Here is a 16,986-nt window from a genome sequence, read left to right on the forward strand (position 1 = left end):
ATTCCTCAATAGAATATTCCCCTTGGATCTTCCAGTTCCTAGCTATCATCAATCGTGCTGCAACCAACAAACTCGATATCAGCTCTATAGTTCCTTTTCCACACTTTATATCTTCAAATAGTGACAGCAATGCTATTTTTGGTGTTTGTTCTATTTTCATTCCCACTATTTCTTCAATTTCTGAAAACACCATCTTCCATAATCTTTGTACATATTTGCATTGCCACCACATATGTAAATACGTTCCTTTTTCCCCACATCCTCTCCAACAATTTGCTGAATGTTGATCACTTATCTTATTCAATCTAACCGGGGTTAGGTACCACCTCCATAAAATTTTAAAATAATTCTCCTTTATTCTTACTGATAAACTTCTCAACACTCTTTGTTTCCATAGTCCCTCCCAGCTCTGTCGCCCTATTTGTATCTTCAAATCTGATTCCCAAATCATTTTCTCTGTATTCTCTCTAAACTCCTTCTCTAACAATATTTTATATATTTCACTCATTAATCCTTTTGAAACTATACTACTTCCTTTTCCTTTCTCCTTACTTACTACTAATTCTTCAAACCTCGTCATCTTTCTGCACATTCTATTATCTTTAATCCACTTTTTATTCCATTGCTCTAATTGACCATATTCTAGCCAAGATAGCTTCTTCTCCTTTAACAAATTTTCCATATCTTCTCTTGTTTTAATATCTCTTACCCAATCCTTTAATTTTATTTTATTTTTCTCTTTTAATATTTTACATAATCTACCCTTTAGATCCTCTGGGAAATTCTTTAACATTATTATCGGTGCTAAGGGAGAGTTGCTCGGAAGCAGCTTCCCTTTAAATTTACTCCAAATTTCCCATTGAGTCCTCAGGAGTGGATTATCTATACTTCCAACCCACTTTCTTCCTCCATCTTTAAAAAAAACATTCTCCAGATTCATCTCTACCTTACTTATAATTTTTTCTTCCATCCAATATAAATCTCCTACTCCCATAATTGCTTCTACAACATGTCTTAATCTATTTGCTACGTAGTATAATTTTATGTTTGGGAGACCCATTCCCCCCTTTTTTTGGCTTAGGTACCAATTATTTTTATTCACTCTTGCTCTCTTTTCTCCATTACAATATTTATTAATAATATTTTGCCAACTTTTTATCTCGGTTTCTGATATTTTTATAGGTAACATCCTAAATACAAAATTAATTTTAGCTAATATCTTCATTTTTATCAAAGCTATTCTCCCAAACCAAGATAAATTTAATCTTTTATATTTTTCCAATTTCTCTAGTACCTCCTTCTTTAACCTCGTTAAATTTTCCCTTTCTAAATTCTCTAGATTTTTTGTAATTTTAATTCCCAAATATTTAATCTCGTTCTTAACTTTCAATTCCATTCCCTTAACTTCCCAATCCTTTTCTTCCCTCTTAGTATAGTTAAACAACATCATCTCTGATTTAGACCAATTTATTTTTAACCCTGTAATTTCCTCAAATTCCCTCAACTGATATTTAATTCTTTCTAATTTTCTTAATGGATTCTTAATGGTCAATAAAGTATCATCCGCAAACATGTTTAGCTTTATTTCCCTTACCTCTCCAATTCCTTCTAATTCTTTATCCTCCCTTAGTGCCTTCGCCAAAACTTCCATAACCATTACAAAAAGGACCGGCGAGAGCGGACATCCTTGTCTTGTTCCTCTGGCTAGTCGTATCTTTTCAGTAAGTCCGTCATTTACCACCACTACCGCCGTATTTTGGGAATATAGCTGTTCTATTACATTTTTAAATTTATTTCCAAATCCCAATTTATCTATAATACTCTTTAGTGCCTGCCAGCTCACACAATCAAAAGCTTTAAAAATATCTAATGCCATAATACCTGCCTTAATATTTGCTTTTTTTATTACATTTATTACATTTAAAACTCTACCCACTAAATTATGCATATGTCTTCCTACCACAAACCCACATTGATCTGCTCCTATATATTCTGCCAAGAATTTATTTAATCGTTTGGCCATAATAGATGTAAAAATTTTAGCATCCTGATTTATTAAAGAAATAGGTCTATAAGAATCGGGATTAGTCAAATCTTTATCTGGTTTTGGGATCAGAATTATCACTGAATGTTCCCATGATTCAGGTATCTTCTCTCCTGATAATATCCTATTATAAAGTTCCATTAATTTTGGAACTAGACAATCTTTGAAGACCTTATAATATTCTGGACCCAAACCATCTGCTCTGGGCAGTTTACAAAAATTAAAACCATGAAAACCATTCAAAATATAAAACAAACAACAGTATAAAAGCATAGTATAAAATGCAATATAAAAGCACAACCAGGATAAAACCGAGCAGCAATGCAGAAATTGATACAGATTTTAAAACACTAATTTAAAACAGCAAAGTTAAAAACTAAGATGATAGAACTGTTGAAATACGGAGAGAATAAAAAGGTCTTCACTTGGCGTCTAAAAGAGTATAATGTAGGTGCCAGGCGAACCTCCTTAGGGAGCTCATTCCACAGCCGGGGTGCCACAGCAGAGAAGGCCCTGCTCCTGGTAGCCACCTGCCTCACTTCCTTTGGCAGGGGCTCGCGAAGAAGGACCCCTGAGGATGACTTAGGATTCGGGCAGGTACATGTGGGAGGAGGCGTTCCTTCAAATAACCTGGCCCCAAATAGTTTTGGGCTTTGAATGTTAATGCCAGCACTTTGAATCGGGCCCTGACCTGGACTAGCAGCCAGTGAAGCTGGAAAGGGACTGGCGTGATGCAGTCTCCCTGTTTGTCACCCTTCAATTTGTCGAATTTTGTTCTCTTTGCTAAGAGCTTTGGCCGACAAGAATCCTTCGCTCCAATATAGCGCAGAAATCGGAGTCAATGCCTACGTGTCGGTCCACGTCCCCTTCCTCCCCGAGGCAGAGAGGCGCAACACCCGCGCTGTGGCTCGTACGTTTTGCCCGGAATTCGAGCACCACACTGAATTCCCATGTAACCTCGTGGTCCAGAGAAGCAGCGGAGAAGCGCGTTGTCTTGGAGAGCTCTTGCAGCATTCGGAGATTGACTTCTCCATCTTCCACAAGAACCTGAATGCAGGTGTGTAAAATGGGTAGGTGGGGAATGTGATTTGGGCAGGAGACGTTCCCAGAATGTGTCCCATTTGACTGGCACAGCAGGGCCTTAGATGGCACCCTGACGGCACGCTCCAGGCCTTTCTATCCACCCAGTTGATGTCCTCTGCCACAGGTGGAAAAACAACTGCTTTTGAATGTTTGTTATAGCTTCTAGTGCAGTGCTTCTCAACCTTCCTAATGCCGCGACCCTTTAATACAGTTCCTCATGTTGTGGTGACCCCCAACCATAAAATTATTTTCGTTCTTCTCTACACGATCCATTGTCATGGGATGGTTTGCTAATGAAAATAATACATAACAATAGCTTTAATAATACAAAAGATGATACATGACATAGTTCAGTCAATACAGTTTCCTAAGACCATCGGAAATATGTGTTTTCCGATGGTCTTAGGCGACCCCTGCGAAAGGGTCATTCGACCCCCAAAGGGGTCCCGACCCACAGGTTGAGAACCGCTGTTCTAGTGTGTTAAGTGTCCAAGGAATGTCTTACTGTTTGAAGTGATTTGTTTTGCGACATAATCTGTTTAAAATAAATAAATGAAAGAATATTAATAACAGAAAACAACGTAGTGGTACGTCTACTAGGAGTTAAAAAGCAGCTAGGGTGGATGCTATTTTGGGCCTATTTTGCTATTTGGGGCTGCATTAACAGAAGTATAGCTTCCAAGTCATGTGAGGTACTGGTTCCTCTCTATTCAGCCCTGGTTAGGCCTCATCTAGAGTATTGCGTCCAGTTCTGGGCTCCACAATTCAAGAAGGACGCAGACAAGCTGGAGGGGGTTCAGAGGAGGGCAGCCAGGATGATCAGGGGTCTGGAAACAAAGCCCTATGAAGAGAGACTGAAAGAACTGGGCATGTTTAGCCTGGAGAAGAGAAGATTGAGGGGAGACATGATAGCATTCTTCAAATCCTTAAAAGGTTGTCACACAGAGGAGGGCCAGGATCTCTTCTCGATCCTCCCAGAGTGCAGGACATGGAATAACGGGCTCAAGTTAAAGGAAGCCAGATTCCAGCTGGACATCAGGAAAAACTTCCTGACTGTTAGAGCAGTATGACAATGGAACCAGTTACCTAGGGAGGTTGTGGGCTCTCCCACCCTAGAGGCAGCTGGACAACCATCTGTCAGGGATGCTTTAGGGTGGATTCGTGCATTGAGAAGGGGGTTGGACTCGATGGCCTTGTAGGCCCCTTCCAACTCTACTGTTCTAGGATTCTATGATCTCTTCTCGATCCTCCCAGAGTGCAGGACACAGAATAACAGGCTCAAGTTAAAGGAAGCCAGATTCCAGCTGGACATCAGGAAAAACTTCCTGACTGTTAGAGCAGTACGACAATGGAATGAGTTACCTAGGGAAGCTGTGGGCTCTCCCACACTAGAGGCCTTCAAGAGGCAGCTGGACAACCCTCTGTCAGGGATGCTGTAGGGTGGATTCCTGCATTGAGCAGGGGGTTGGACTCGATGGCCTTGTAGGCCCCTTCCAACTCTGCTATTCTATGATTCTGTGATTTGGGTCCAGTCTAGCAGTTACCATCTAACCAGCAACCAGCAACTTCTCAGAGCACCTTACAAATTTCCATTACTTTAAAAAAATATATGCATTTATTATATCCTGTTCTGTTGGTGGTCCAGTGAAATGATGTGTGTAGATTCAACTGCTGTATTAGGTCCTCCTGGTCCGTTCACTGGAGCCCTAGTTCCCACTGCTAAGGGATCAATATGTCCTTCATTACCTGGATTTTTATATGTAGTCACCTTGTAGCCTCTTCAGACGGAAGCATCTGGGTGGTTTGCTTGGCTCTGTTCAATAATGATAATAATATATTTATTTCTTACCCGCCTCTCCCTCTGGATCGAAGCGGAGAACAACATTAAATACAATAATACAATATAAATCAAATGCATAAAACTTATTAAAAGAGCATATAAAACCAATACAATATTAAAATAACAATCAGAACTTCTTAAAATTCTTAGGTTTAAAATTCATCTGGGTAGGCCTGCCGGAAGAGATTAGTCATAGAATCAAAGAATCATAGAATAGCAGAGTTGGAAGGGGCCTACAAGGCCATCGAGTCCAACCCCCTGCTCAATACCCTAAAGCATCCCTGACAGGTGGTTGTCCAGCTGCCTCTTGAAGGCCTCTAGTGTGGGAGAGCCCACAACCTCCCTACATAACTGGTTCCATTGTCATACTGCTCTAACAGTCAGGAAGCTTTTCCTGATGTCCAGCTGGAATCTGGCTTCCTGTAACTTGAGCCTGTTATTCCATTTCCTGCACTCTGGGAGGATCGAGAAGAGATCCTGGTCCTCCTCTGTGTGACACCTTTTAAGTATTTGAGTCTTTATGGCTGTCTTAAACTCGGAGAGAATTTTAAGTTGATGAGTCTCCTCCGGCAGGCCACTCCACAGCCTGGGGACGGCAGAAGAAAAGGTCCTCTGGGTCACAGTTGTCAGCCTAGTTTTGGCTAACTGGAGTAAACTATGACTATAGTTGCCAGATTGGAGCTTCAGCATGAGCTGTTGTACACCGTGTATGAACAAACAGCAGCAGAATAGCATACAATAGACAACCCCTGAGCATAGTGAATTACCTCCAGGAGTTGCCCTACAGTTCACTAGGGCAATCCTCTCCAATGCCATGAGATCAGGCAGAATGTATTTCACATAATTACGCAACTATTTGGGCGGGAAAGAAAAGACAGAAACGTACAACCATGTCAATAAAGTTTCAACGACTACAAGGACTGCTTCTAACTGTGCTTAGGGTAGTTTTCACCCATGTGGTTCCAATCTCTTGAATCCATCTTTAGAAAAGACCATTTCCACTAGTGCACAAAACTGCACCTTTTAAACCCCAGGCCGTTTTGATACAGTCGAATAGGATGGATCAAGATTTTATTTATTTTATTTATTTTATTTATTGCACTTATATACCGCTCCCATAGCCAGGGCTCTCTGGGTGGTTTACAGAAATTCTAAAATTAAGATAAAAACGAGTATACAAAATTTAAAATTCTAAAACACAGAACATACACACCTAAAGCATTAAAAACCGTTAAAAACCTAAACATGTGGGTGATTAAGATGTGCCGCCATACGCCTGGGCAAAGAGGAAAGTCTTAACCTGGCGCCAGAAAGAGAGCAGCGTTGGTGCCAGGCGAGCCTCGTCAGGGAGATCGTTCCATAGTCTGGGGGCCACCACCGAAAAGGCCCTGTCCCTCATTGCCACACTTCAAGCCTCTCTCGGAGTAGGCACCCGGAGGAGGACCTTAGATGTTGAACGTAGTGACCGGGTATATTCACGTCGGGAGAGGCGTTCCGTCAGGTATTGTGGTCCCAAGCCGTTTTAGATGTTAAAAACATTTAATGGAATGTTTATGTCATGCCCTCCATGTTGGTCTTACAGCTCCATATGCAACAAAAACTCAAAGTTCAAGGGACGAACTGCTTGGAGTTGTCAAGGTTCCAACCAGAGACCTGTTGATCAGAAGATCAGGTAAAGACACTGTGTTATTGTCCTGTAAAACTAACCCTCTCTATAATTCTTTCACGCCATTTTATTTATCTCTACCAAGTTATCTGGTGGATATACCCAACATTAAATTGAGGATAATCTTCACACAGGCAAGACTAAATGTTCTCCCTTTAGCAGTTCAGCTAGGACGATATAAGAGATTACCAATTAAAGATAGAGTGTGTGGATGTAGCGCAGTCTCTATCGAAGACTTGCTTCATGTTTTGCTTGAATGTCCTTTGTATAATGATCTTAGAAATATATACATTTCTCCTTTGCTAAAATCGCTGAAGGGCTCCTCATCACATGCTAAAGTTTGTCATTTGTTATCAGATGCAAAAAAAAATGTTTCTTTTAGACGCAGCCTTCCTCAACCTGGGGCGCTCCAGATGTGTTGGACTGCATCTCCCAGAATGCCCCAGCCAGCTGGCTGGGGCATTCTGGGAGATGTAGTCCAACACATCTGGAGCGCCCCAGGTTGAGGAAGGCTGTTAGAGTGTCGAAATTTTTAGCTAAGTCTATGCAGATACATTCTACACAATGCCTGAAGGGTTTGGATAGTGACCCCTTTTATGATGCTAGTTATTTTTATTGTAAACTGTTCTCTATTATTATTATTATTATTATTATTATTATTATTATTATTATTATTATTATTATTTAGAATATTTATATACCACTCCCCATTGAAAAATTTCAGAGCAGTGTACAAGGTAAAATGAAAGTAAAAACAGAATAAAACAGTTAAAACAAAATTTAAAAGAAGCAATAACAGTAATCCAAGGCTGCATGTTAAAGAAAGGCTTCTTGGAATAAAGATGTTTTCAGGAGGCGCCGTGTATAATGGCTAACTGCTTGTAACACAATAAATTGACTGACTGATTGACTGTTAACATTGGTGAACAGCTTCACCAAACAGCTTCATGATGAATTTTGTAAAAAATTAGGTTTCCCCCCCGCAGAACGTTAACACCTTTCTCTGTCTGTGCTCTATTAAAGGTATTAGAGGCTGGTACCCAATAACTCTTCCGGAGGATCTGGTGCCTTCTCGCTGTGAAAACGTCCTGCAGACTGTAGTTGGAGGTCTGGAGGTCTCTGTTACCTTTGCTCACCCTGGGGACCGAGAGCGCGTTCTGGATGCTGCTAAGCTTTTAGGCTGGAACTGGGAGGAAGCCCACGCTGAGAGTCTGCAGGACGACAACGAGGATGAAGGCCAACCTGCTCCAAAGCTTGTAACGGTTTCCGTTTCCATCCCTCGGCTGTGGCTGCCCGTGCAGTGCGTGTTACTTGCAGGACAGGCGCACTTAAATAAAAGTGTCTATTGCTACGTTCGCTATAAGTTGTACGATCAAGAAGCCACGTTGACATCCCTTAGCAGGCCCAGATTCGCCGAAGACCAGAAACACGTGACCGTGACCTTTAAGAAAACCGAACGAGTGGATCTTCATTGGAGCCAAGCGTTATTGTGGTACTTCGGAGAGGAGAGGTTGGAGCTCCAGGTGTGGCGAGCTTATGGGAACGAAAGCAGCACCGACAGACCGCTGGATTCGGACCGTCTGATTGGGTCGGCCTATGTGGACCTTGCGGTGCTTGGAGAGAGCTCAAGACGAAGGAGAACAGTGAGCGGTATGTTTACGAGCGACTTCAGAACCCGTCAGTAGCTGGCGGTCTTTGGCCCCGATCCAGTGGCTGCCATCCGCCCTGCTGTCTGTTCCGCTCTCCCCATCGCTGACCGTAGAATTTAATTGTAGCCCCGTTGGGCGTATTTATGTAGTGCACAATTGCCATCTGGAATTTGTTGCCATGCGTTTTGGTGATGGCTCCCTCCACAGATGGCTTTCCAAAAGCATTGGACCAATTCTTGGATGTCTGTGATACCTAAGAGTAGAACCAATCCGTCTTCAGAAGTTTGCTCTTCTGATTTATCCCATGCTGGGGCCAAACAAGCGCGATGACCATCTAGTAGGGTAGAAAGGGAACGGGGATACCGCCCACATCTTTCTATTATTATTATTATTATTTATTTATATAGCACCATCAATGTACATGGTGCTGTACAGAGTAAAACAGTAAATAACAAGGCCCTGCCGCATAGGCTTACAATCTAATAAAATCATAGTAAAACAATAAGGAGGGGAAGAGAATGCCAACAGGCACAGGGTAGGGTAAGCAGGCACAGGGTAGGGTAAAACTAACAGTATAAAGTCCGCACAACATCAAGTTTTAAAAGCTTTAGGAAAAAGAAAAGTTTTTAGTTGAGCTTTAAAACCTGAGCTGGAGAGGAGGCAGATTCCGGCTGGACATCAGGAAAAAATTCCTGACTGTTAGAGCAGTACGACAATGGAACCAGTTACCTAGGGAGGTTGTGGGCTCTCCCACCCTAGAGGCAGCTGGACAACCATCTGTCAGGGATGTGTTAAGGTGGATTCCTGCATTGAGCAGGGGGTTGGACTCGATGGCCTTGTAGGCCCCTTCCAACCCTGCTATTCTATGATTCTATGATTCTTCAAATCCTTGAAAGGTTGTCACACAGAGGAGGGCCAGGATCTCTTCTCGATCCTCCCAGAGTGCAGGACACGGAATAACGGGCTCTAGTTAAAAGAAGCCAGATTCCAGCTGGACATCAGGAAAACCTTCCTGACTGTTAGAGCGGTACGACAATGGAACCAGTTACCTAGGGGGTTGTGGGCTCTCCCACCCTAGAGGCAGCTGGACAACCATCTGTCAGGGATGCTTTAGGGTGGATTCCTGCATTGAGCAGGGGGTTGGTCTTGATGGCCTTGGAGGCCCCTTCCAATTCTGCTATTCTGTGATTCTATGAATACATCTAAGAGATTTATTTACTTCCTGCTCTTCAGCTGGCAAGATCTCGGAGCCGTTTATGATAGGGAGGAGCCATAGCTAGCTCAGTGTGATGAGAGCACATGCTTTGCATGCAGAAGGTGCCAGGTTCAGTCCCTGGCTTTTCAAAGTAGGGCGAGGAAAGAATCCTGCCTGTAACCATGGAGTGCTGCTGCCAGTCAGTGTTGACAATACTGGGCTAGATGGACCAGGGTTCTGATTCGGTATAAGGCAGCTTCCTATGTTCCTATATCAGACGCTTAGCCTAAATCCTCTGTCCCTGATCTAAGCACCCACCAGCTACAGAGTCTTGCTGCATTTAAGTGTGTGTGTGTGTGTATAAGTATGGAGGAGGCACTGATGTCCCTCTGTCCTTCAGTGCAAGCACATCTGGAGAGACTGAAAGAACTGGGCATGTTTAGCCTGGAGAAGGGAAGGCTGAGGGGACATGATAGCACTCTTCAAATACTTAAAAGGTTGGCCCACAAAGGAGGGCTGGGATCTCTTCTCGATCCTCCCAGAGTGCAGGACACAGAATAACAGGTTCAAGTTAAAGGAAGCCAGATTCCAGCTGGACATCAGGACAAACTTCCCGACTGTTAGAGCAGTATGACAATGGAATCAGTTACCTAGGGAGGTGGTGGGCTCCCCCACACTAGAGGCCTTCAAGAGGCAGCTGGACAACCATCTGTCAGGGATGCTTTAAGGTAGATTCCTGCAATGAGCAGGGGGTTGAACTTGATGGCCTCAGAGGCCCCTTCCAACTCTATGATTCTATAATCTTTAAGACAGTTCCAGGAGACTTGTAGTTCCAGTCTCAAAAGGCAAGAGTGTCTTTAAAATAGGACTTCAAAGTTGTGCCCTTCTTTCTATGCTGTTCAAACCCTTTGGGGAGTGCCTCATTTAATTTTAAATAATGATGATGATATAGCCCTGTGTTGTTCCAGTGATGTTGTTCCAGGCAGAAGGGCACAACCTCAGAAGGCCTTTGGCTTGTCTCTGCAGCCTGTCCTCTAGCTTAATCTCAGCATCCAATGTGACCCTAAGCGAGCTAGTTGGATCTTTGGTTTGGATGCGCTAAAATGTTGTGTGATGCAGATGAATGGGTGAGCATAGGTTTCCAACCCATGCTAGAAGTGACAAGCTGCAAATATCTGAAGTATTCCAATATTAGAAGTATTTGAGAGGCAGGGAAGGTCTCAGAATACTCATTTTTCAGTCCAAATGTCTTGGTGCGGTTTTGGAATTGCCCGTTGCTCTGGGGGGGAAAGGGTCATGAAAAACATGGGGAGGGGGCCTATCTCAATGATGGAACACAGGCTTTTCAGTGCAGAATGTCCCGGGACGAACAACTGCCATCTCCAGTTAAAAGGATCAGGTGCCAGGTGAGGGGAAGGACCTTTGCCCTAAGACCTTGGAGACCTGCGGGCAGTCAGAGGAGGCAATTCTGGTCTATCCTGTATAACAAACCACCGGGAGGCATGCAGGTCTAGGCAGTGGAAGCAAAATCTGATGTTTTGCTTTTATAAATTCCTGCAGCTTTTTTCTCAAAGGTCCTATGTTTTGTTTGTTTGTTTATTTATTTATTTATTTATTTATTTATTACATTTATATACCGCCCCCATAGCCGAAGCTCTCTGGGCGGTTTACAAAAGTTAAAAACAGTAAACATTAAAAGTATGCAAAATTTAAAAACATAAAAACAGCAGTATAAAAACAACAGTATCCATTTAAAAACAACAGTTCTGGGGGTCTGTTAAAAACCCAACTTAGCATTGTTAAATGCATGGGAGAAGAGAAAAGTCTTGACCTGGCGCCTGAAAGATAACAGTGTTGGTGCCAGGTGAGCCTCATCGGGGAGATCATTCCACAGTCGGGGGGCCACCACCGAAAAGGCCCTCTCCCTTGTTGCCATCCTCCGAGCTTCCCTCGGAGTAGGCACCCGGAGGAGGACCTTAGATGCTCATGTTGGGAGAGGCGTTCCGTCAGGTACTGTGGTCCCAAGCCATGTAGAGCTTTATAGGTTAAAACCAGCACCTTGAATTGGGCTCGGAAACGTATAGGCAGCCAATGCAAGCGGGCCAGAATTGGTGTTATATGTTCGAACCTTCTGGTTCCAATTATCAATCTGGCCGCTGCATTTTGCACAAGCTGCAGCTTCCGAACCGTCTTCAAAGGCTGCCCCATGTAGAGCCGCCCAGAAAGCTTCGGCTATTGGTATAAAAATGTAATAAATAAATAAATAAATAAATAAATAAATAGAGGGCATTGCAGTAATCTAATCTAGAGATTACCAGAGTATGGACAACTGAAGCTAGGTTATCCCTGTCCAGATAGGGGCGTAGCTGGGCCACCAACCAGAGTTGGTAGAAGGCACTCCGTGCCACCGAGGCCACCTGGGCCTCAAGTGACAGAGATGGTTCTAGGAGAACCCCCAAGCTACGAACCTGCTCCCTCAGGGGGAGTGCAACCCCATCCAGAACCGGTTGAACACCCTGCATCCGGTCAGAAGAACCACCCACCAGCAGCATCTCAGTCTAGTCTGGATTGAGTTTCAGTTTATTAGCCCTCATCCAGTCCATTGCTGCTTCCATTATCACAGGTGTCTTCCCCTTGTTCCAACGCAAGGCTTCAAACCTGTTGGGAGCCGCTGTGCGGGTTCACATTTCTGTGGCTTCCGCCGGCCCCCGCAGATTCGAACCTGCTGAAAACGGGAGCGACGGCAGCAGCGGCGAAAGTGAAGCAAATCGGAAGGTGACTGAACAGGACTTGGAGCTTCCCTTGGAACCCAGTGCCTCAGTTGTGGAAATCCTCAATCAAAAACCATCGGAGGAGGAGTCTCCTCCTGCAGTGGATCCCGAGAAGACGTTTGCTGCTAGCATCCTTGTGGAAAGAGCCATGCACTTGAGCTTAAAAGGTGAGCAAAACAGTCGAATTACTGGGCTCTGGAAATGTGTATACACTGATATCCCACAAAACGTGAATCTGAAGTTACACTTATGCATTTTTTTATTTCCCAACATTCGTTTCCAAATCACTGGGCAACGGGCACGTTCTTCTATTTTTGTTTTCATGGTGTTTAGACCTGTACTCCACCCTTCAAATGCATTATCGGGGGAGCTTACAATCAAACAGGATTGGGCGACGTGCAGCTCTAGGGTTGCAGGCGGCACTCGGCCCAAGAGGTCTGAACTGCCTGCAGTCGGTTCAGACCTCTAGCAGGAGTGACCTCTCCCTTGCCTGGCAGCCTGCTGGGCAGAAAGGAAGAGAGGGAGAGAGAAAAGGGGGGGGGCAGAAAAGAGAAAAGGAGTGACCTGCCCACTTTTGGCTCTGGCCGTGCCCACTGCTGGCTTCGGCCCCGCCCACAACCAGCATGTGGGTGCCAGCAGATTACTTATGAAGGAGCCATGGAAACCCACTGGGTGACTTTGGGCCTGTCACAGACTACCACATGGTTCAGTGATAGAACACATGTTTTGTAAGCAGAAGGTTCTGGGTTCATAGAATCATAGAATAGTAGAGTTGGAAGGGGCCTATAAGGCCATCGAGTCCAACCCCCCCGCTCAGTGCAGGAATCCACCTTAAAGCATCCCTGACAGATGGTTGTCCAGCTGTCCCAGTTGTTTTTAAGGAGTTAGGTAGCAGCAGGTGATGTGAAAGACCTCTAGCTCAGAGCTGCTACCAGTCAGAGTTGACTTTACTGGGCTACATGGGCCCAATGGTCTGAAGTGGTATAAGACAGCTGCTTTTGTTCTTATGAATGGATTTTTGACCGTGGCCCTACAGAGGTTTATTAGCACCATGAACACAGGGCCAGTGTAAGCAGCTTGCATGCCAAAAGGATGAAGTAGTGCTTGCCAAATGTTGCATCTGGTCTTTTTGGGAGCTGACTTCAGGGTTACTTGAACAAAAGGGTTGTTAACAACACACCCAGCTACCTAGACTTTGTATTCAAGAAGCTGCTACAGGAACGTAAAATGTTTCTTCCATAGGTTGTCTAAGGCACAGCTGTTTCCAGATGTTAGAGCCCACTGTTCTTCCCCTCGCCCCCACCCATATTGGAAATGAAAGAAACAAATTGTTCCTGCCTGAGCGATGAGAAATGAACTATGTTGCCGTCAGTGATACTGTCTAAAGGCTGAATTGCAGCATTCAAGCTTCATGTGTTTCCCACTTTGCAGAAGGATCCCTGGCTGGCTGAAACACGCTAGACGTTGTGTGACTTTCCCCCCCTGTCTAAACAGGCATAGGATTGCACCCTAAGGCTCTTTGGTTATTTTTAACTGCTTGTAATGTATATCCTGAGCTTTTTCGATAGAGCATGTTATAAATTGCAACAGGTAGGGAAGTCTGTTTTCAGTAGGGTATAGATGTGATGAAGTGGTATGCCAGCGCACCAAATTGGGTGGGAAAATTGGAAGTAAAATTCAGTGCCGGGATTTCAGTGCAGCCAATTTGGAAGGAAAGGATGCCAGGCAGAAGAGAATTACTCTCTGGATGTACCGCTGATCTGACCTTGATTCAGGTGCCGTCGTGCCATGAATCTTCTCCCACGCAGGCCATATTTTAAATGAGATTCACGTTCCACATTGTTTCAGTCTCTGAAGTAGCATTGAGGCCATTTCCCAGGGGATGACCTTGCTGTTCTATGCGGGGGCACAACAGCAATCTAGCAGACAAACTAGGTCAGTCCAATTAACTGATTAGCTAATCTCTTTTCTCTCAGACCTCTTCCTGTTTTTTGTGATAAACAGTTCCCACTGGGAACAAGCTCCAGCCTTGGCATAAGCTTTGAAACAGGTTATAATAACCAGGGCATTCTTTTGAGGAGGGGGGGGCTCTTCAGAGCTTCCACTCCTACCCCAAAGAACGATCAGCCTCTCTCTGGTTCTGTCAGACTCCTCCTAAAGGCCTGTCTTTTCGTGCAGAGGGCTTCTAAAACATCCAGCAGATTCTATTTTTCTGCAAACGTTAAGCAAGACTTAGACATTTGTTGTCTACGCTGAAGACAAATTGGATCAGGTCTAGCGGGGGGAGGGAATGTTATGGGCTCATTATTTTAGAGGAACTTGCCCCCAGACTAAATGGCAGAGTGCCACAGAGATCTCATTAATAGAATCATAGAATAGCAGAGTTGGAAGGGGCCTACAAGGCCATCGAGTCCAACCCCCTGCTCAATGCAGGAATCCACCCTAAAACATCCCTGACAGATGGTTGTCCAGCTGCCTCTTGAAGGCCTCTAGTGTGGGAGAGCCCACAACCTCCCTAGGTCACTGGTTCCATTGTTGTACTGCTCTAACAGTCAGGAAGTTTTTCCTGATGTCCAGCTGGAATCTGGCTTCCTTTAACTTGAGCCCGTTATTCCGTGTCCTGCACTCTGGGAGGATCGAGAAGAGATCCTGGCCCTCCTCTGTGGGACAACCTTTTAAGTATTTGAAGAGTGCTCTCATGTCTCCCCTCAATCTTCTCTTCTCCAGGCTAAACTGGCCCAGTTCTTTCAGTCTCTCTTCATAGGGCTTTGTTTCCAGACGCCTGATCATCCTGGTTGCCCTCCTCTGAACACGCTCCAGCTTGTCTGCATCTTTCTTGAATTGTGGAGCCCAGAACTGGACGCAATACTCTAGATGAGGCCTAACCAGGGCCGAATAGAGAGGAACCAGTACCTCATGCAATTTGGAAGCTATACTTCTATTAACGCAGCCCAAAATAGCCTTTGCCTTTCTTGCAGCCATATCACACTGTTGGCTCATATTCGGCTTGCGATCTACAACAATTCCAAGATCCTTCTCGTTTGTAGCATTGCTGAGCCAAGTGTCCCCCATCTTGTAACTGTGCCTTTGGTTTCTATTCCCTAAATGTAGAACTTGGCATTTATCCCTATTAAATTTCATTCTGTTGTTTTCAGCCCAGCACTCCAGCCTATCAAGATCACTTTCAAAGCCACCTAGAGCAGGAATGAAAAACCTCCAGCCCAGGAGCCAAAACCGTTCCACTTGGGGTCTTGGTCTGGCTCCTTTTCCCCCAACCTCTGATTTTGGGGTGGTTTCCTGCATTTTGCGCAGGTTTTTCTCAGCCATTCTAAAAAGTTGAAATGCCTCTTCTAAGGCTTTGCTTACTGGCAGGGAGAGCTTTAAGCTACAATGAGCGGGTAATTTGGGTCTTTGCCCCAGCCCCTTTTGCCCTGTGGCCCCCGAGAGCATCTCTGAAATGGAATTCAGACCTTGGCCTGAAAGGGGTTCACTACGAGGCCCAGGATACGCCATCAAAATAGCGTTTGCTTGTTTCTGCACAGTTGCTTCCGCTTCCAAGAGCCAAGTGTTTTGAGTGCAAGGACTGAGACAATGGGAGACATGAAATGCCTGGAGGCTGGGATCTCTTGAACTCTGAAACCGGGAAAGATTCGCCCTGGTGGGGTGCAGAGTTGTCAAGCAACTGTCCAGGGCGTTCAAACCCAGTGTTGGTTGTGGGGGTGGGCAGGAAACAAGGTCCTGCTTAAAAGGTTGTCACACAGAGGAGGGCCAGGATCTCTTCTTGATTCTCCCAGAGTGCAGGACACGGAATAACGGACTCAAGTTAAAGGAAGCCCGATTCCAGCTGGACATCAGGAAAAACTTCCTGACTGTTAGAGCAGTACAACAATGGAACCAGTTCTCTAGGGAGGTTGTGGGCTCTCCCACACTAGAGGCCTTCAAGAGGCAGCTGGACAACCCTCTGTCAGGGATGCTTTAGGGTGGATTCCTGCATTGAGCAGGGGGTTGGACTCGAGGGCCTTGTAGGCCCCTTCCAACTCTGCTATTTTATGATTCTATGAAGAACACAATGGTCAGTGCTCTGCACCAATGAGAACCTGCAGAGTGAGTGGAGCCAAAGATGAAACCCAGATAGCTCAGCTGATGATCGTGATTTTATTTTCTAGCACAGCAGGCACCACATCTGAAGGAGGGAGAGGAGAAAGCAGCCCCACCGTGTATTTGGGGCCATGTGCCTTCTGCAGTCAGATAGTAGAAAGGTAGAAGTTGGTACTGGGAGTAGAATTCAAACATCCATTTCACAAAAACCCAAATCCAGCACGTCACTGGCCCTTAACTCTGAAGATCAGTATGGGCAATGTGTAATAGTGAAACCTCAACAGCCAGAGGAAAGACGAAGCAGGATTTGTCTCAGTTTATTTATTTATTTATTACATTTCTATACCGCCCAATAGCCGGGGCTCTCTGGGCAGTTCACAAAGAGGTCAATGAGCTCCTTGAGAGTCAGTAAGAGATTCTAGCGTTTCCATTAGATGTGGTACTTAGAAATCATTTCCAGTTTTCCTGCTGCTGTAGATTATGCTATCTGTCACAGGCAAGTCGGTTTCCGGTGACTGGAACTCCCTTGTAGCCCTCAATGGCAACCCACATGGGGGTCGACATTGCCCGGGATCTTGGCGTTGGGATTCCCCCTTCAAGAATGGAAGTCATGACATGGACCCTTCTAACATTTATTTAT

The 16,986-nt window shown here is 44.7% G+C and overlaps 1 protein-coding gene across 1 annotated transcript in view; it reads left to right on the forward strand.

Moving 5' to 3' along the window:
• The window catches only part of C2CD3 (C2 domain containing 3 centriole elongation regulator), a 104,864-nt gene that overhangs the window by 41,773 nt on the left and 46,105 nt on the right, over positions 1-16,986 (forward strand). The window contains exons 21-24 of the mRNA XM_063127307.1: positions 2,833-3,101; positions 6,550-6,639; positions 7,657-8,283; positions 12,101-12,415. Of these exons, the coding sequence (XP_062983377.1) occupies positions 2,833-3,101; positions 6,550-6,639; positions 7,657-8,283; positions 12,101-12,415 (1,301 nt within the window). The remainder of the gene's footprint in view (positions 1-2,832; positions 3,102-6,549; positions 6,640-7,656; positions 8,284-12,100; positions 12,416-16,986) is intronic.

The sequence above is a fragment of the Elgaria multicarinata genome, chromosome 5 (assembly GCF_023053635.1).
Source record: "Elgaria multicarinata webbii isolate HBS135686 ecotype San Diego chromosome 5, rElgMul1.1.pri, whole genome shotgun sequence".
NCBI lineage: Eukaryota > Metazoa > Chordata > Lepidosauria > Squamata > Anguidae > Elgaria > Elgaria multicarinata.